The following is a 21,083-nucleotide window of genomic DNA, read 5'->3' as shown; positions in this document are numbered from 1 at the left end:
TTCATTCATTTGAAGGACAAATATCACCGGTCTGAGAAGGTTTGGCTTCAGATACCTGCGTTGGTAACCAACATTACATTATGTACAATACATCATGTTACTTAACTACGGTGGTAAGTTTGAAGAATTCACCGCTGACTTCTGGGACACTGGACACAAACACTGGTCTCCTGAAGTCTCTGTGCTTGTTTAATCCATCTGACCTCCCAAAAGACTTTTCACTCTTTAAGCTTAATTTATGATTCTACGTTGAATCACTTCATAGATGCCGTACACCGTAGTCTCATGTGCACCTGCCTAGAAATGTATCTGCACCTCACAGCGAAGTGGATCGCTATAACTGTGATTAGTCCACTTAGTAGGATAATATTTTCCAGCTTCTCCTCTGGTGTTTATACCGGGGATTGTGATCTGGAGTTTTCCCAGTAAACACACCACCCTATTCAGCTGTTGCAGTGCGCCAGATACACGTACAAATGTTCACTAACCCATAAATCAGTCATTACAGCACCTCTCCTCACTTCCTCCTTCGAAGCTGGTCTAATTACTAACAGCCACCAGAGGCTGCCGTCTAACAACAAACGTAAGTATGAGTCAAAATAAGCTGCTCTCAATTTCATAATTTTCTGATGACAAAAGGTTGGATTAATGGTATAAATAGTTAAATGAAAAATCCTCCTGAGAACAGTGAAGCCAGGAAAATGTCTCAAATTCTTGTTATTTGTTGCAGCGTTTTTCTGTGGATATTATTAGATATATTTCCAGTGCGGATACAATGGTACAAATGGAGTAAAAAGGGGCACAAACGCAGAACTAAATTCCTCTAAAACATCAACAGCAGGCTAAACATTCTGTTTTGGTGTCAGTCCCTCAGGATTATTGAGCAAAGCGCTCCTTTTCAGACACTTCATTTTGCACACACTTTCAACCGTCACACGGGGAGAAAGAAATCCTCCAAGAGAGGGAGGAACACACAACAATCTCTCCACCGACGGTACCCTCCAGGGACCAGAGTACAATACATCCAGCAGACGAGTTGTGTTATCAGTAAAAGGATACGATTTTTCCCCTTTTCTGCGATGAAGAAAACGTGTTCTCTTGCTGTCACTATCGCTGCCGCTCCTGCGATTCGCTCATTACCTGAGCATGAAACACAAAGCTAAAACGACAACAGGTTCACACCTGTTCTCTTCAGGGTTGTTAGAAGAATGTAGTAAATCATCATCTAGAGCAAATGTATACAAGGCAGATTGATGAGGGGGAGAAATTACAACAACTTCAGCAGAAAATAACTCCTGGATCGGGAGAAGCATCACAGACTGATGAGATCTCAGCGGTGCGCTGGGAAAAAGCCGCAGAGGTGATGGGAGGTCTGGGTCTTTATGCAGCGACGTTCAGCCTCTCTCTCTCTCCACAGACAAGTTTTTTTCTCTCTCTCTCTCTGTCTGTGCTGATAGTTGCCTAGGTGGGCCGGCCTGGAGGCAATCTTTCCTGCCCTTTCCTTCGCCCCTGGTGTCTTGCAGCTGCTTGATGGGGAGCAACTGACAGCCGATGACCCGCTCAGCCGTCAGCGGTGCAGACGAGGTGCTGCAGCGTGTCCTTGGAAGCAGGAGGAGGCCGAGTCGGACTGAATACCAGGACACTTTCGATTACCAGCTCCGGAAAAAAACTGGACTGCCATAGGTTGTGTGGTCTCAAGTGTTCTCTGATGTTGTGCTTTGCTAATTAAGAAGGAGGTGTTATTCTTTGCATCTGCATTCGTGTGTGTGTGTGTGTGTGTGTGTGCATGACACACGCGGCCTCTGCAGTAAGATCGATGTTAGTATGAATATGAAGGAGGCTGTTATAGGACAGAAGTGGTCATGTAGCAGATATTGTGATTTATTAGGCTGCCCTCAGAAGGAGAGGAAAAAAAAGAGGGAGTGGGAGCAAAGCGAGAGAAAAAAAGTTAGCTTGAGGCGATATTACCCACCTCTGTTATCTTAGAATCCAGCCCTCCGCCACGTGCACTCAAGAGTTGTGTCAGTATCGGTTATTATATACAGACGCACGTATCCGTCAGCATGTAGGAAGGGGCGCCATGCATGACAAATATGTTATAAATAAATATGTCCACATCAGATGAAATATAATAAAGACGCATCAGAGTGCATAAGCATTCACACACACACACACCAGAGAGCATGCAAACACAACGGCGACTCAGTGATGACATGTTTGCAGCCAAGGACGCCGTTACTAGAGCAAACTCATCGCCTCACTCTGGGACTCATTAAAGCACACAACTCGTACTGTCATTATGTGGGCGCCCAAACTGAGTAAATGTTGTCCCTTAAAACTAAGGCTCATTAAAACACACTAGAGTAAATGAGAACCCAGAAGGAGCAGGCGTGTGTGACCCATTTTGGCTGTGGTTTGCTGTACGACACACACACACACACACACACACACAAACAGACATCCCAAAAAGTGAACTGGCCGATGAACCGAGACAGGATGTGGATGAAGGCCACACGTGTCAAATGTGCCAAATGAAATCACATTAGTAAGTTAAGTGAAATCTAATTCAATCAAGTTGAATCAGCAGCTGAAGCGGTAACACTGCTGCTGGTTGGCTCCGCGCCCTGCAGCCATGACACGGTCGCACACTTCTGGTTACAAGATAAAAAAAAAAAGGGGGGGTTTTCTCTTCTTAGCAGGAGATCAAACTCGAAGGACTGCAGCTCTGCTGTAGCAGAGACTGTTGCTCTTCTTCATTTTTCTGCTTTGCCTTAATTTACTCCCCAAAGCACTTTCAGAGTTCAGAGAGAACACAAGCTCCACACACAGGGCTAAAAAATTCATCCAATACTCAGGCAGTAAAAGTCAGACCAGGGGTGTCTTAATTGACCAACGGTCTATATAATCAAACTATTAAATGGAGGCAAAATGCTAATAAAACAGGCATATGCCCACTCGCCAGATGGTGGCTCTGTAACAGCCTCTTTTATACCAACAATTATAGATGATTATTTGTAAACCACCTTTCATAGCAACACATATTTTCCCCCCTGGTGATTTCTTTGTATGAGGAGCTGCACGAGGGAACACCAGTTTCTGCACCACACTGACTTTTCTTAATACTGTTTTTTGTATAAACTTCATCTGGTCACCTTGGACTTTGAAATTTGCCATTTTTAGCTTCTCTGTCTCTCTCTCTCTCTTCCCACTCCATGATTTTTGGACAGGCTTGTCTTAATCATTCAGTTGCTGCAGGAGCAACGCCGCAGCATGAGTCAAACAAAATAAATGTTATAATGTTAATGAAACCTGGCAGCGGTTCTGATTTTATCACCTTGTGTCTGCAGAAAACCAAATGTAATGATCAGATACTCGTTACTCCACAGAACTGACATCTCAAGAAAACTGTTTAGTTGAAGATTTTTACCAATATATATACCGGAGAGTTCCTATTGATCCAGAACTTACATTCAGGTGCATTGATATCAATACTATTCTCTCAGGATATATGCTGGAATTTTGGTCATAACTAAACTGACCAGTTCTTCTCTCATCTGTTACTTTTCTCCTCAACTGGCAGATACTGCAACACTGCCACCTGGTGGTCAAATACTAAAACTGCAAAGAAAGTTTTTTTTTATTTTCATTTTTATCATCGGAAGCATTAAATAACTTCTCATTATAACTTAATTAACCCATACCTCATATATTGAAATATTATTTTGGGAGATACCTACTTGATCTATTTAACCATCAGCTTCTCTCAGCAACCAGCTCAGGATCCAATAAATATTTAACACAGATAGACACAAACTTGTTTTTTAATTTTTCACAGTTTTGCACCAGCATGCTTCGCTTTTTTATGTGTGTTACGTTAAGTTGGATCTTTTTGTCTGTAATATTTTAATGATCCTGGTTTATTCTTTTCCTATAAATAGTTGTCTGTGTTTCATTATGATGTTCAGGACCGCAGTGAGACTAGAGGAACATCTACGTGCTTCTAATGTGGATCCTTTTATAATCATACAAAACATACTAAATGTTTACATCTACTAATTCTCTATGTCGGCTCTTCCAGTTCTCTGTTGGATATCAGGGGGCACAGCGATGAAAAAGTTATATTCAAATAACAATCCAGTTTACTTATTTAAAGGATTACAAATATAATCTCAGGATTATTTTATTTGTGTAATATCACTGCTGTTTTATGTATGCTTGCTTTTTGATCCCGTGTTTACCTCGTGCTTATTTTTGTGGATCACACGACTATCATATCTGTTCGTAATGTGCATTGAGGTGAGATCCCTCATATTCTATAAGCCTCTCCAGGGGTTTTCTTTATCTCACCTGCACAGTCAGCTTCTTTTCTTTTGTAGCTGCATCCCTGCTGTTTTGTTTTACCATGCAAAATAAATAAATATATGATAAAAATATACTATTATGAATCAAAATACAGGAGCATATATTATAATATTGAGAGTCCTTCTCTGGCATTGGTCATATACAAGATTATTTCCCAACAGAACAGAATAGAATAGAAGTGTTTCACATAAATCTACGATATTTCTTGTTTGTTTTTTTTTATAAAATCCTGTAATTGTTTGTGCTCTGTGTGACCGTATTATTGGCATGTTATAAGAGATTTTAGCCTAAAATACACTTTTGTTGAGTTAAATGTTGACAAAATGCTATGTAACAAAATACTGTAGAGAAAATTAAATGAAATAAAAGTAGCAAAGTGAATGGAGAAATAGAAATTACTAATATTATTGGTGGGAAAATACATTCAAATAAAACGAAAACGTACATTTATTTGTAAAAGCAAATGATTTATGACTATAAAACTTATTACTCTAGGATTTCTTTGAGCCTATTCCAAGGAATAGATGTAGTTTTAATCTCTGATCTAGTTGGTTTTTGTCAGCTGGATAATTTGTAACTGTAAACTACTGTACCCATCATGCATCTCGGGGCGCGTAATGACGTCACGGACCATCAACAATTCACATGTGGCCTAGCGCCGTTGCTGTGCTGCTGTGCTAGCAACAACTGGGTAATGTGGAGCTGAGTTCCCCAGCCGAAACACCCCATTTAATAAATATTACTCGGCTGTACGCGTTTTATTTTCACAGCTCCACCTGAGCCAACATGCCTCCGAAGAAACCCGCCCAGCCCGCGGGGAGTAAAAAAACTCAAGAGAAGAAGAAAGAGAAGATTATTGAGGTAAAACCAACGCGAGTTAGCTTGTCGGTGGTTAGCGTTAGCTGTCAAGCTAATGTACCGTTATCGCACGCGCTGTCGGCTGTTGGTCTAACGTTAATGCTAACCGGAGCTAACATGAGTGCCAACAAGTTACACTGGCCTCTGGGTACATGTCAGCGTTACCTAACTGTCTAGTAGAAACTTTGATTAATTTAGCGTCCTCCTGACAAAAACATTGATATCTGTAGTTCAATGTTAAAGCGAGTTGAGCAGCTGTCAGGAAGCTAGCTGCTCAGTTTGACAAATGCACTGTATGTGAGGCGGTCAGAGTGCTAGCAGGGCCGTGCCGCCGCTGGAAGAGTTCACAATCCTTCTAGAAATGTCGAAATATGTCCCTAAATGTAGCAGCTAAAACCAGGAGCCGCAACATAACACCCATTTTAATGCATTGTATTATTGGTTACAACGTTTATCTTTTTTTGTATGTATGAGCGGGCATCACGGCGGGCCTGCTAACTGGTACTGGTCGGCCCAACTGGACATGAGAGGTTCCGGATCTGACCCCGGCTAATAGAGAATAAAAGTTAAACAATTTTTAGTTTATTTGAGCGTTGGTGATACCGATGTTGACTCTACCAACCAGTGAACTTCTGTATCTTTCTGTCAGCAGTCATCACCGGCTTGTTAGCATTAGCCGCCTTCTGCTGCTGAACATACAGTCACATATTGTACTGCAACGTGTTAATGTGCCAGATGGTTTGTTACCTTCTGGCACTTAGTCCAAAGAGTTTATCTTCAGGTTATGTGACTCACCTGCCCCTAATGTCAGAGTCACCTGTCTTAATTTGACAACAGGAAGTGTTTGCTGAGGGAGTTGGTGTGATGGCACTTTGTATGTTAACTCTGATCTGTTTGTCTACAGAAAACTTGCATGAAAATACTGAAATTAACTCTGAGTTGATTCTGTGACTAATGTGTAATCTATTTAAACTCCATTATTAGTATTAGAATAAAAATACTTTATACTTCTTTCTACACTGCTGCAAATAGAGAAATGAAAGTACAAGATGTGCCTGGCTTGAAAATCTGATTTTAGACTGTATCATATATTGTATTGGTTTAAACTTGTGATATCTAAAAGTATTAGCAGCAACTCTTCTGACAACCTTTACAAAACCTGTTATAGATTATTTTTCTGTGCTATAGAGAGACAAAGTCAGGACTCTTCTGTTGGACCGACATGATTTCAAAACAAATACGTTTAGTGGTAAATTGGGACATACAGCCAAGTTTTTGATCCTGTTTTGATTTGTGTCATGAATTACAGTTTTGTTTCTCAACTTTAAAGATAATTCTTCAACTTTAACAGTCAAGTAAGTGCCGTTGTCTAACTTAACTCAGTTTGTTCTGTATATTAGCAGCCCATAAAACTGATTAACTCTCCTTCCACATAGCTGCAGTTGTCAATACGGCTAGATTTGTTGGTTGTTTTTTTTCACATTTTTAAATACTTTTTGGTGACATATTGAACAAAACAATGTAGTTCACTGAGCGGTTTCACACAAAACTACATAAAATTTTACTCTCTTTACTACAAACGTAGACTATCTTGCAGAATTATCTCTTTAGTTGAAGGGATCCAAAATGTATTAGTCTCGTCTCCCGAAATTAGGAACACAGGGAACACCGGAAGGGTGAGACTTAGCCTCTCTGAAGTCATTAGAGGTAGATGATATGCAAAAACAAATTGTATTGTGATATATTCCATTTTCTTTCCAAGGACATACAACAGTGATGATTTGATTTTTGTTGGGTCTGTACCAAACAAGCCATGTTCCCTTACGTATGGAGAACATGACTGTTAGGATCTGTTTTGTAGCTCTCAACATATTGTGAACAATATTTACATTAATAGTTCAGCCCTCACCTCCATTGTTGTCCAGTAACTAATGAGAATTCACGTGAGCCATGTGGTTCCACTGTGTGACATTTTAATTCGTGGCTGAATATAATTCCATAAAAGCTCTTAATGCGTTGCTATGTCACACCAACGATCCTTCAGTTTTAACAGCAGTCTGTCTCTGAAAACTTCTCTAAATGTTAACACAATGTGCACCAGCAAGAGTCTGTCAGTAGTTTTGCTAAATTAAAAACGGATTTGGAAAGCATTCGTCTTGTATAATCATCAGCAGTGATTCCAGACAAATCCACAGGGGAAGGAGTTGTCACGTCTGATTTATTGCAGCTCTCTCCTCCTAAACAGACTCAGACTATTGCTGAGACCGATTGTTGTTGACCCAGTGGTTGTAGACAGATTAAAGCAATGTAACATAATTAATCTTTCATGTGGTGTGTGTGTTTTGCTCCTGGGAGCTTTGTGTTGCTCAAATCACATTGTGAGTTTCCCAGAAATCATTTATTAACCACTATCATGTCCACATGTTGGTTTTAATATAACCAGTGAAAACAGCTGCATTGTGTTTATTTTATGACCCCTATACTTTGTGATAACCAGATTAATTGCATGTCACACTCGAGGAGCTGAGTCATCTAAAATCCTGGCCGCAATCTGAATGTCAGAATGTGCCGTGAATGTCTGAATTGTGGCGCAGCGCTTTTTAAAAAGAATTGTGTAAGCAGAAACAAAATCGTTCATGTTTTTTCTAGGACAAGACATTCGGCTTGAAGAACAAGAAAGGGGCCAAGCAGCAAAAGTTCATCAAGAACGTCACCCAGCAAGTCAAATATGGACAGCAAAGTGCCAAACAGGTTAGTGGTACATATACGGCTCTATCTGCTCAGATATGTACAACTAATTATATGACTTATTCAAACTATTGTGAGCTGATTTAATTGCATCAGACACCTGTGAATATATTTAAATTACTGTGTTTGTTTGTGTTTGTAGGCTGCTGCTGCGGGTGAGACCGGTAAGAAGGTCGATAAGAAGAAGGAGTTGGATGAACTCAACGAGCTGTTTAAACCGGTAGTCGCTGCCCAGAAAGTCAGCAAAGGTAACCAGCCAACCGCCAGAAGATGAAATGATCATAACTTTTCCAGTCTTTTGTTTCCGCTGGTTGTCCTTGTGTTTGTGTTCTTTAAAATTGACCAACGTAAGATAAATAATTGTTCACTCTTCTCTGTTTTCGGCAGGTGTTGACCCAAAGTCAGTGCTGTGTGCATTCTTCAAGCAGGGCCAGTGTACTAAAGGTGACAAGTGCAAGTTCAGCCACGATTTGTCAATGGAGAGGAAATGTGAGAAGAGGAGCGTCTACGTGGACGAAAGAGATGAAGAGCTGGAGAAAGGTGAGTGTGTGGTGAAGGTGACCAGGATATGTTAGAATACAGTATAGTGCTAATTGATGTCATCATTTTTTCCTCATTGCAATTTAGACTATATACAGTATATAAACAGTAATAAATAGAGGTTCAGCTTAAATTTGAAACTACCTAATGGATTCAGAATTATGTGTGAATGAGGTAGAGATGGTTTTTAAACACCTGAAACTTTAAATTCATACTCCCTGCCAGCTCCAAGAGTCTCACATCCTGCTGATGAGGCCTCCTCACTAAATGCAGATTCATAGTTGCACGGCTACAGTGTTAAACATATAAGCTTAATTAGGGTGAACTGTTTTAGTTATTGAGTCTGTCATTGGGTTTTAGTTATTGGAGAAGACTTTGTGTTAATGAACATGTGGCCTGTAATGTTCCGTTCAGACACCATGGACAACTGGGATGAAAAGAAGCTGGAGGAGGTCGTCAACAAAAAACACGGAGAGGCCGAGAAGAAAAAAGCCAAAACACAAATTGTAAGTCTTCTCGGTGGATGAATAATGAAGACAGGCCAGCGACTGATGGTTGATAAATAACATTTGTTTTCAAAAAAACTTTGAGGGATGCAAATTGGTTGTTTTTCGGTCTTGACTAAAGAATCTTGGGGCAGAGCAAATAAGTCTTTTCCTAGACATGTATCAGAAGTAAATGAGACGAGAGAGAGAGAGAAATGTAGAAGTCAAGAAGATGATGAAGAGACTGGGGAGAAACCAAATCCAAGGGGAATTAAGTCTACAAGGGCTTCCATGGACTAGGTTTGGGCTGTAGTATGTGTGTGTGTTTGTCCCCAAACATTTGGACCCACACGACACTCAAAGTTCAAATTCATCCAGGTAAATACATTACTAACACAAGATGGTGTCTGTTTCCCCTGTTTCCTCTCTCACATTATCTTCTCTGTTGTGTTGTGTCTGCTGCAGGTATGCAAGTACTTCCTGGACGCCATAGAGAATAATAAGTACGGCTGGTTCTGGGTGTGTCCGGGCGGCGCCGACACCTGTATGTACCGACACGCTCTGCCGCCAGGCTTTGTACTGAAAAAAGACAAGAAGAAGGAGGAGAAAGAGGACGAAATCTCGCTGGAGGAACTGATAGAAAATGAGGTGAGGAGGGATGCAGAGTCTCAGATTTGTGATTTGATAAACAAATCAAATGTGACACAGCCAGATTGGATCCTCAGATATGATGGGATGGAGGGACCTCCACAAAGGGCTGATGAGGCTCCTTAAGTACGCCATGTGTCTGATGTAACCCTGGACGCTGTCTGTACTCTGCTCATCCTGATGTCTGTCTCTGTCCCTGCAGCGCGCCGCTCTGGGTGCTGATGTCACTCGGATCACCTTGGAGACTTTCCTGGCTTGGAAGAAGAGGAAAAGGCAGGAGAAGGTTGGAACATCTTCAGTCATTTTCATTAGCATCCGTTTGTCACATGTTCCTGTGGAAATTACATCTTCTGATGATTCAGGACGTGCAGTTATTGTTACACGACTAAATCTCACTTTTTCTACACTTTTAAATTGATAGGTGGACAAAGCGAAGGAGGAGATGGAGAAGAAGAAGGCTGACTTCAGGGCTGGAAAAGCACTAGTGAGTGTCTTTTTATATTTCATTGTTGGCTTTATGATTTGTCTTGTTTTACTGAGTGTTTCAGACATTTCCACAGTGATAGAGCTGTAAATAAATCCCATGTATCTGTAGGTGAGCGGCCGCGAGGTGTTCGAGTTCCGTCCAGATTTGATTGACGACGACGACGATGAAGCCGATGACACTCGATATGCCAACAATAACGAGGAGGAGGAAGAATATAAGGAAGAGGTAACACGGTCACAGATTTGTGAGACTCTGCTCTCTGTGCAGATCCTGCCCTCCTCTAGTCAATTTAATTTACCTTTGTGTGACTTTGTATTGATTTGTGCTGTCAGGTCCTCTCTCCTGAAGAAAGATGTCTCAGCACAATAACTGCTGTCAGCGTTGTTTGGTGTCTGATAGAGTTTGCATTGTTGGCACAAAATATCTGCAGTAGAAGAGTCTGTGTGATGCAGACTGTGTTTCCCTGAGTTATTTTTGTTTTGCTGTGAGGTCACTGTTGTCAGGCAGTTATCTGCAGGCGTGAAAGGTTTACATTTATACATGACGTGTTGAAATAATCTGAACAAAGTTTCCTAATTAACGAGTAACAAGTTTAAGGCAGCAAGAAAACATTTTTCGTTCATCTTAACTTTAACAATTTTAGCATTTTGTCCCTTAATTCTGAACTCTGGTTTCCCCAGATTATTATTTACTATCTGTCTTGTTTCAGACTCCTATTTAAACCTTATTCACAACTTTCATTTCAGATTAATACAACAGAAGTCCAGGACATCGACTTATCCCGATTTGTTCCACAAGAAGTTGACCACGAAGGCATTACCGTCGCAGCCATGGACCGATTCACGTCTCGAAAGAAAACTCAGCCGAAAGTAACAGACGACGGTAAGAAAAATGAGTCGGCTTCACCACTAGTCAATACATCTTGTTTAAAGAAAAACACTAAAGCAGAAATAATGATGCACAAATAAAAAGCAGAACATTAATAAAACATTCTCTTCGCCTCTACAGAGGAGCAGCTGAACGGAGCGTGCGGTGGCGCTGAGGCCAACGGGCTTTCGGGAGCGGAGGGAGGCGAGGAGGACGGAGAGGACGGGGGAGGGGATGAAGACGACGAGGTGGCGGCGGAGGAGGTTCCAGTGGACGAGAACCTGTTCACGGGAGAAGATCTTGAGGAGCTCGATGAGGAGCTCAACACACTGGCGCTGGAGGACTGAGGGGGAGCGCGTGAGAGGGAGGGAGCGTGAGGTGGAAGTTAGGACGGACTAAGTGACAAAGGGATGGACTGATGGATGCATGGAGCTAAACAACAAAGAGACCAGATGTTTGAACGATTTTAAATTTCAGAGACTCCGGTAATAAAGCCTGATTATATCATGACATCACTGCCTGTCTCTGCCCCCTCTGTTTCTGTATCACCCCTCTCGCAGCCCACCATGTCCTCAGCTTTCTGTCCATCGGGTGTCCAGATTTCCACAGCAGGGCCAATTAGGGTTAATCAGGGCCAACTCCTCATGAATGTGTCAGAATTTCCATCTCAAGAGAATCGGGCAGCGGTTGTTGTGCACTTGTTGTTGCATGACATCAAAACTGCAAATTCCTTTTTTTAAAATTAATTAGGCTCCAGGTGCTTCTCTATATGATCAGTTAAATATTGAATTGAGAGACAATGTACAGACTTAAAAAAAAAAAGCACTATAAGTGAGATTGTACTGTGAGATAAGACTTAAATAAATGATCGATGGATGTTTGACAGAGCTGTTAAACTGTACAGGTTACGTGAAAAATGAACAGGAGCGATTCTGTTGTAAGAAACTGAATCTGTTCATATCTTCATCAGCTCTCATACCAAAATCAAAGCTGTAGTGTGAGGATGCACTTTCATTTTTCTGGGTTAAGATTGTTTTCCCTCCGCAGGTCCATATCATTTATCTGAACTGAATGCCCTGTTGAAAATTCTTGTTATGGAAATTTCATGTAACGTTTTGAAGGAAAAGTCGCCTCTAAGATGTCAACCCTGTTTCTCAGATCTGATTAGTGCTGTAATGAAGCACAGGAGGGGAAACCAAATGGTCCCATTATCAGCCCAGTATTGTAAATAATGTTCTCGAGTTGCCTCCTTAAGAAATAAAAAAATACTGTACATCCAGTGTGCGTCTCTTGTTTGATGATGAATGTCAACAGGGAAAGCATCACGTGAATTGATAATCTCAAGCTCTGCTCTCATTGTTCAGTTCCCCAGCTCTAACTTTACTAATCAAATTCTCTCACGGTGCAGAGAAGAAGAGAATTACTAGTAAACATTTAAATCTTGACAAATTAAAGTAAGACATCAGCACATCAACTGGCACACACTCGTACCTACCAAGGGAGGTTTGGTGAGCAGTTGATGTCGATGTTGCTGAACCAGATCAGATTTTTTAACCTGATTATTGAAAAAAATTGTTTCTCAAATTTGTGATTTGACAGACTTGTTATGTGTCTGATTCAACTCTATATCTTTTTGTTTAAAACAATTTGTTTCCCTGAAACAACTAGGTTTTTTATGCGAGTCTATTTTGCAAATTTGTCCTAATATTTTTTTCCACTTTTTGGTTGAATTAGGACATGGAATAAAATCTGACAGATCAAAGTAAAATAGCAGAATGACTTTCAGAAAACAAGTAAGATTCAGGCCAGACGGCGCAACTTGTCTTTATAAGACCGTTAACCATAAGCGTCAACTGTTACTTGTTAGAAAGCTTCAAAAGAAGAGACAAGACAGAAAGAATGGTGTGTTCAACCGATGTTTAATTTTACTGAGACAAAAAAAGTTCACATTTTGAAAAAAGGATTTTGAACTATGCTCAACATTAAAATACAGGGCAGGAAAAAAAAGTAACGATCAGATCTGTTACAACTGTCTCAATCCAGCTTTACAAATCCTGTTTTCTAGCTTAACAGGTTCCTGCTCTCTGTACTTGATACTTTAACTTAAATTCTTCACCAGCAGTATGTTGATGAATCACGGTGACCTACTGCTGTAGTTGTACATTGGTTAGTCTATCTGGCACGAGCTAAAAGCAGTCCCAGGATTTTAAAATAATATAAATAAAGGAAGCGTGACACTGAGCACAGCTACACATATTAACATTGTCGTTGTTCACAGACTATAATGATAAAGACTCCATTGTAGTAAGATGCTACCATGTTATATGAGTGAGTCACAGCAAGGTCACTGGCCAGAGGTAAGGTCAGACAGGTGTTAAAGGTCGTGTCAGAGGTCGGGAGATGGTCTTGATGTCGGTCGGTCTGTCAGGTCAGGTGTCATTGTGTCATGACAACAGTCGCCTAGGGAACAAGAAGCTGCAGTGTTATTCACAGGAGGAGAAACATCAGACATCTTGTCAGCCTACGAAGAACTTTCCTCAAAAATGCCAACAAACAGATTTACAGCAATATGGCAGACTGCAGGCGGACATGTCAAGATGGGACACGCTCTCACACACAGTCTACACGGGTTAACCATGTTTGCTATTCTAGATTGTGTTTTATGTAATAACACACATCTATCACCCTGCCTCATGTTTTATATCATATCTATGTGACACAAACAGAAAATGCACAGTTATTGTGAGTCTGTGTTCAGATTATGTTTCGAAATGATTTGGTGACACTTCTTTTTCCAGCTCCATAAGCTTCATGGTAAGCAGGTGGAAATGACCAAGTTACATATTTGAAACGATCATACTGCAGAGGAGCTGCAGAGGTTGGGCAGAAACTAATAAGAAACTAAAGCTTAATTTACTGACCTGCTAAGGAGAAGAAGGAAAATAGTTGGATAAAAAAAAACAAAAAAACTGTGATGTTCAGCAGGAGTATGGAACTGCCACACGGGGGAGACAAACGTTTCATACACAGGCTTTATGCAGAAACCATTCGGCCACTTCCTGGAAATGCATTAAAGAAACTACCAGCTGTTTATTAACTGCTTATTGTAAAACAGCAGAAGATCAATATTAAATAACACCAGGTTAATTTTCAATAAATATAAATGAAATGTGCAATTTTCAAATGTTACTTGGTAATCACCACCTACTCACCATGACATTTGCGGCCCTGTAAAATGAAGTGTTAGCCCACCTTTCATATGCTAAATTAAACTTGGCTGACTTCTGTTTCATTATGATCGTTGACACATCGACCTCAAACATATTTTCCGACTCAACACTCTGAGAAATGTGCCTTTTCTGTTGTGTGTTTACTTTATTCATAGTATACAGTAGATAATACAATGTGACCAAAATATATTGGTACCCTTTTGTCTAGTTATTAACACTGGTGTTCCCTGCAGCAGATATTTGTATTTGTACTTGTACTTACCGGTCATTTCTGTTTCGTGGTCCTAGTAGGTTCGGAGACGTTTGTGAGATTCCTCTCTGGGAGGATCAGCCAGCATCACCTTCATCTTTACGCCGTTGACGACCCGACCGTGGAGAACCGCCATGGCCTCATCTGCACACTGAGAGAGAGCGAGAGAAATGAACACACATTGATTAAAAGGTAAAATGTAACGCGGGGGAAATACATGATTTGGTTTTAAACGTGGAGGTTTAGAGTCACCTGTTTTTCTGCATACTTCATGTATCCGACCTTCCTCCCAGGAACCAAATGGACCTCAATAAGGGAACCAAAGCGACTACAGAGACACAGACAGACAATATTTGGTTGTACAACATGAACCTTTTGATGAAGCTGATTGTCTGGATCGTCATCATCATTAACACAGCGACATTACATGATAGCTTAGAGCTGTCGTCAATTGAACCTCCGACCTTCTGGGAAATGGACCATTATTTTCACTGTATGCTCATTGCTTTATGCAATTTGTGACAGTTATGGAACAATGTAAGAATTATGAGTCAACGCATGGGGCACTTACCAGAAAACATCCTCCAGCACATCTGGGGGCAGCGGCGAGGGGCTGAACACAACAAACAAGCGCTCCTTCGCCTTGCTGTCGGGCGGAGCGAGCTTCTTCAGAGGGGGCAGGTTGATGTCTGTCTGAATTCGGGACATGGGGGCGATTGAGGAGAAGCCCTGGTGGATACCGACAAACACACCCAGCATGAGCTAAAACATTTGAAACCACCTGCCGCTGACTGATAGGTCACATGTTGTATTATGATTATGAACATCAGCTGCCAGGTTTGGCGTCTTCAATTATGTGTAATTTGCAAAATTTTATTACATAGATTATTTCATCAAGTGTCACAGGTGGCAGAGGAGGCCTGGAGGCATAATTACCCAGGAGAGTAATTAACCTTGAGTTGGTATTTACTAAAGGAGTAGTTATGATGATTCATCATCTCTTTAATGTGAGACCACAGTAAAAAAAAAACTGTAAATCTAGAACAACAGAACTCACGAACATTACTTGTTTCTGGCAGTTTTCTAGATGAAGATTAGTTGATCATAGTTCTGATATTTTGCTGAAATATTATCAATTTGGGAGGAAAACAGTGGCTACAGCAAAAGTGGTAAAATAACAAGATAAAGGGGAGAGTGAGCTGACACATCATAAATCAGGCACTGACTTAATGTACTCACAGTAGGTTTCATTACTTGGCTGGTGGAGGGTCCGTTCCACACTGCAGACATCATCTGGGCCGCAACAAACTGCATCGCCATCCGACCCGCAGGACTACACACAGAAACACACGGACCGTTTCAAGCTGATCTTCAAAGCTTTTCTTATATTTCTAATCAAAATCACTTTGAGTAGATTATTTTTTGGTCATTTTAAACCTTGTAGGGTACTTTCACGTAGTACTTGTACACACAGTAGTAAACAAGAACTCAAGTTGTGACATGAGTATAGAGATAGTGACATTTTGTGACCACACCCTGATCCTGCCCAGGCTGCTTTTCAACAATGCTTTGTTGAACACAGTGTTTCATGGCAGGTAATCCTCCAAGTCTCAATTATGTGGCGCCAACAACTTTTACTGCATCAGACTACGTGTTTCTCTGTTTACTACACAGAGACTTGATGATCCTTTTTTTCCTTCGACAGGGAAAACAACTACCCGGTCACTGTGGCCCACAGGGGGTAATTGTCACATTCAACCGTGAATATTTAACAAATAGAAGGTGACCCAGAAGACTTCTAGAGAAGGTTACTATTAATTACCAGTGGCATTTTGGTCCCAGTTTTTTAATTAATGTATGTATATATTAACTTTAAAGGGCATTTCTGCTGTGTGACCCTTCTGAAGTGTGTACAGGCTTTGTGTATCAAGTATATGCTGTACAGTCGTGTGTGTGTACCTGCTGCGGTCTTCCCCGTCATCAACAAAATTGACTGCCAGTCTGTTGCCGGGTGGATATTCAAAGCCATTTAGCTTTTCTTTGGCATAAAGCGCTGATCCAAGATTACTGTAGCGGATCAGAGCATGACCTGAGGGCACAAGACAGAACAGGATGAGTCTCAAGCAGAATACTTTTAAAGTTTAAAGTCCAGAAACGACCAGTTGCAACACATTAACATAGACTAGATAAATTACAAACAGTTAGAACTACTTTACTTATTTTGTTTTTCTTGTACCTATGTTCAAATCAAAGTTTCTCTGGATGAGTGAAGCTACACTTTGTGTTTAATGACTCACCTTTACTCATTCCATAAGCATCTCTCTGCAGCTCGCAGTACTCCATGCCAGGAATGAGGTCGAACAGGGCAAAAATCTGCTCCTGGGTAAGTGCAGCTCGTGTCGACACCATCAGGCACCGCGTGAAGTCGCCCGAGCGGTAGTCCATTGTCTGGTAGTTGCCAGGGTCTCCTGTGGAAGGAAGGGGGACACCAGGGTCAATAACAGAGTGGACTAAAGCTCTCTATCAGAAAGCTTCAAAAAGAGACCGTTTCCAGTTTAATTGAGTGTTTACGTGTCACTGAAAAAGAAGAGTCCTAACAGAGACTGTGAACATCCCTTATTCACCTTTCCTATCTAACCAGTTGTCTCCTCACCATCATTTCCTTTATTAACATCCTACTCAAAACTAAAAAAATAAATTGACAATTGATTTGAATATCAAGTAAGCAGGCTGACAGACATCTAATCTGATAACAATATACCACCTGCTCCCGTTTCTGGCATGTCTCCTCTGAAGCGCTCACCCTCCTGTCTTCTGCCTCTGCACGACATTCCTTCTCAATGACTGAGAAGGAATGTCAATCAGCTTGTTCTCGGTAACAGTAAATGGCTTACCAGCTGTGTCTTAAGCCACTTATCTTTAATAAGAAGTGTGACATGTATTAACCATATCTACATTTACTTGCTAGCAGTCATCTTCCCTGCCTTTGCTGGTGCATTGCTGTGTTTCTTGGCACGCTACTGACACCTGTAGATCATTGGAATAACAAGAAACTCCCCTGAAAACAGGGACCCATTTTATAAAATCATTGCTACATGGCACTACTAAATTCCAGATTGCACTTCAAGACTACCTACTGGTTACTTGTTCTGAACAGTCCTACAACACATCAAAGGTTTGACGTTAAATACTGATTTGACGTAAATGCTGGGGCTCAATCATGGGCTTGAAAATAGGACTTTATATCCAGTGTTTTTTCAAGGAGATACAATGGTATCCAGATGTAAATAGAAAAGAAACACTGAATTAAGTAGTCAAACAACTGCGTACCCATAGGGACAGCATACTGGTTCATTGCGTCATTATTACCACCACCACCACCGGCGCCGCCCATGTAATCAACTCTGGCTCCTCCCCCGGAGTAGTCTTCTGTTGACGAGGCCTTGGTGCGAGGTTCTGCCAGGATGGCCCTGTAAGCTAATAACACCACCAACATCAACGGGACAGCTCTGAGTCAGTACATGACTACTTTGCTGCAGTGGTGTAAGTATACTGGACACTCGCTTACCTTTGTCACAGTTTTCTATGGCAATGGCAGCTTGAGAGGGTTTGTAGTATCGAACGTAGCCCAGTCCTTTACTTTCCCCTGTGGTCTTATTCTTGATGATCACGCAATATTCAATATCACCGTACTCCTGATACAGTCAGACAGAGGCAACGGACAGAAATTACAGGATTTGTATTCTTTCTAAACTGGTTATTTAGCATTTAATGTTACTTACATCTATTAAATGAGTTGCCAACTGTTGAAGATATTAACGTTTGAGCAAGTTTTGTGTCAGAAAAAAGTAAAATCTCTCTGATTCAGGCTTCTTAAATGTGAACACCTTCTGGTTTCCTTCTTCCTCTGTGACAATAAAGTGAAAATCTTTGGCGTGTGGAGGAAATGTGATGTTTGAGGATGATATATTCGGCTATGTAAACTTTGATAGATGTTTTTCATCACTTTCTAACCTTTTATAGATCAAACCACTAATCGATTAGTTGGGGAAATAACTGATAGATTAATAGACCGTAACAATTGCTGTGGCTGTTAGTTGCAGCCCTGGTAAAATTACTTTGAATGTCTCTTTAAGGTCATCCTCGGTGAATGTTTTGGGGATCATCACAAAGATCCTGGTCAGCTCTTCGTCTTCAACATCTCTGTGTCTTGTTGAAGACCGTGACTGGGCAATAAACACCTACACAACCAAGAAGAGAAGGGAAAAATGGTTACAAGATACTCCGAAATTATAGATTTTAAAACGTCTTTTTCTTCACCACCATACAAAGCTTTGCTCCACTTCAATGGCACTTCCTAAAAGAGTCAGTTCACCTACATGTTCTCCCAATAGTTTCTATCTATAGAAATAGTTTCAAGGTATTTGGTTCTAATCAACATTCCTTGTGGTTTCATCACAAGGGCGTAGCTTGAGAGGAAAGTGGATCAGCCTTGACAACTGAGACAAAGTTTCTGGAGAGACAGCTAATTGATGAGTTTTTTCAAGGGTTAATTTTGGTTTGTTTTGAGCCTTAGATTTTCACGGACCGACCCTTTAAATACTGGCGTCGCTATTCCGGCAGAGTAGCTGACGTTAACGCCCCCTAAGTAGCATGCTAGCAAGCTAACTCCTGAGCAGACCTAACGTCTTTTGTATTTTAACATTTAACTTAGACTTTGGTGATATTAACAGTAAACGTAATCAAACCTGTAAGTTAGTGTTACCTTAATGGGCTTGGTCCCGTCCACCAGCACTTTGCCGTGCATCTCCTCCATGGCCAAACAGGCCTGAGAAGACTTAGCGAACTTCACATAGCAGATACCTTTGGACTCTTTCGTCTGCTTGTCTTTGACCACCCAAACCCCCTGAATGTCCCCGAAGACAGAGAAACTCTCCCGGAGTTCCTCTTCAGTTATGGACCGGCTGGTAACCGCAAAAAGCCGACTGTTTGGAGGGTCGTCTAGGTTTTCTATCGCTTGTTTAGAAGGATACTCCTCCATCTTTGTTTTCGGCTCAACAGACTGCTGCCGGAAAGCCGTTGGTGCTGCCGTTGTTGCTGCCTTCAAGTGCTCGTAGGAACTTCCTGTTTCGACTTGGAACTTCGGAAATCGCAATTGACAAGAGGTAGGACGACGAGATCCAAAGACGGCTACTTGTCGTGAAGCGTGGCAATTTTTAAAAAATCATTTGATGGTATCTTTAAATGTTTTAGCCACAACTGTTTTATCACTTTATGTATTCTTGATATGAATTAATACGTTAATTGTGTTAATTCTTATAGTTGTGAATCTATCAGTAGAGACGTACTCGACCGCAAAGATAGTGACCTTTGCTGCCACCTGCTGTACAGGAGATGTAACAGCACCCTGTGGGACATTACAAAAGGATGCTGCAGAGAGCTTTTGTAACTCACCAGCTGTGCAGGATGAAGTCACATCCTTTACTCAAGAAAAATACCAATGTCACATTGTAAAAGTGCTCCATTAGAAGTAAATAATTCGTTTACATATGTAAAATTCTGTATGTGCAATCACAACAAAATATCATTCTGAAAGTATTAAAATAAAAATAAAAAGTTATTGAAGAAAAGACCCCTGTGACAGATATATTACTAGATATTATTAGTTAGATAACTGTTACGCATGCATTATAACATAAACGTCCATATCATTACTGATTTATCTAACTTACCCAAAGTGACACCCTCACAACACTTGACTTTTTGTATAATATTTAAAATTGTTTCAAATACATTGAATTAATTAAAGCAATTAAAAGAAAAAACAGCAACTCCTCACATTTGAGAGGATTGTTGTGTTGGCATTTAAAATAGAGGGCCTAAATGATTTAAATGATTATCTAAATAGTTGCCTGTTAATCAATTAATTGACTAATCATATCAGCTGTACTTGCACATGTTCTAATGTTTTGCATGCCGTAATCTTAATCTGTAACGACCAAATTCATAAAAAAAAAAAATATATATATATTGTGGAGTAAAAAAGTCTATTATTTCCACTGTGGATTACTAGGAGAAGAAAATACAATCAAGAAAATGTGTATATATATAAAATTTGTACTTGAGTAAATGCACTTAATTCAACATACCAGAAAGGTCCATTAATACATTTAATTGACAAATGTTGAAAGTATCCTAACATGAGTTACAGTGGTGGATGGTAACTAAGTGTAGGCTATTATGTTACTTAACCACAGAGCATATAACACACACATAAGTCTGTCAGCTGATGTTACCGCGTCAGAAGCATGTGACTCTTTTGTCGGGTTGGGGTGAGGGTCTCAGGAATGATCTATAATTGTGCCACCATATGCTCTGTGTGTGTGTGTGTGTGTGTGTGTGTGTGTGTGTGTGTGTGTGTGTGTGTGTGTGTGTGGCTCTGTGTTATAGCACCTGCTGAGCAATCCTCTTGAGGATAAATGTTTAACCTCAATTCCAAAAGGTAAATAAAGACAGAATTAAAACATTTACAAACAGACTGTGTTTACAGATGACAGTTTTACAAAGTCTTCCTGAGCACATGTCCTTTTTTCAATCATGTGTGCCAC

General features: G+C 40.7%; 2 protein-coding genes across 5 annotated transcripts; one reads left to right on the top strand and one right to left on the bottom strand.

The window, feature by feature from the left end:
• Positions 1 to 5,000: 5,000 nt before the first annotated feature.
• On the top strand, positions 5,001 to 12,274 carry zc3h15 (zinc finger CCCH-type containing 15). Its single transcript, XM_037124679.1, has 11 exons — positions 5,001 to 5,223; positions 7,870 to 7,971; positions 8,111 to 8,216; positions 8,356 to 8,508; positions 8,923 to 9,014; positions 9,459 to 9,641; positions 9,844 to 9,924; positions 10,063 to 10,125; positions 10,237 to 10,353; positions 10,875 to 11,010; positions 11,137 to 12,274. Exons 1-11 carry the CDS (start codon positions 5,149 to 5,151, stop codon positions 11,340 to 11,342), a joined length of 1,314 nt encoding a protein of 437 aa, XP_036980574.1. The 5' UTR covers positions 5,001 to 5,148; the 3' UTR covers positions 11,343 to 12,274.
• Positions 9,648 to 19,614, bottom strand: rbm45 (RNA binding motif protein 45). 4 transcript variants are annotated; one of them, XM_037124675.1, is made up of 11 exons: positions 19,241 to 19,613; positions 18,594 to 18,716; positions 18,044 to 18,170; positions 17,806 to 17,952; positions 16,773 to 16,943; positions 16,435 to 16,564; positions 15,715 to 15,808; positions 15,047 to 15,204; positions 14,728 to 14,803; positions 14,488 to 14,626; positions 9,648 to 9,895 (listed from the first exon to the last, which is right to left on the bottom strand). In XM_037124675.1, exons 1-10 carry the CDS (start codon positions 19,514 to 19,516, stop codon positions 14,510 to 14,512), a joined length of 1,419 nt encoding a protein of 472 aa, XP_036980570.1. In that variant the 5' UTR covers positions 19,517 to 19,613; the 3' UTR covers positions 9,648 to 9,895; positions 14,488 to 14,509. The 4 variants fall into 4 exon arrangements, with proteins under 4 accessions (XP_036980570.1, XP_036980573.1, XP_036980572.1 ...); XM_037124678.1 differs by lacking the exon at positions 9,648 to 9,895 and adding an exon at positions 12,896 to 13,455 and having other exon boundaries at positions 17,848 to 17,952; positions 19,241 to 19,614; XM_037124677.1 differs by lacking the exon at positions 9,648 to 9,895 and adding an exon at positions 12,896 to 13,455 and having other exon boundaries at positions 17,845 to 17,952; positions 19,241 to 19,612.
• Between the last annotated feature and the right edge of the window lie 1,469 nt (positions 19,615 to 21,083).

This window comes from Acanthopagrus latus, chromosome 15 (genome assembly GCF_904848185.1).
Source record: "Acanthopagrus latus isolate v.2019 chromosome 15, fAcaLat1.1, whole genome shotgun sequence".
NCBI classification, from domain to species: domain Eukaryota; kingdom Metazoa; phylum Chordata; class Actinopteri; order Spariformes; family Sparidae; genus Acanthopagrus; species Acanthopagrus latus.
This window is presented reverse-complemented; position numbering and strand designations above follow the sequence as displayed.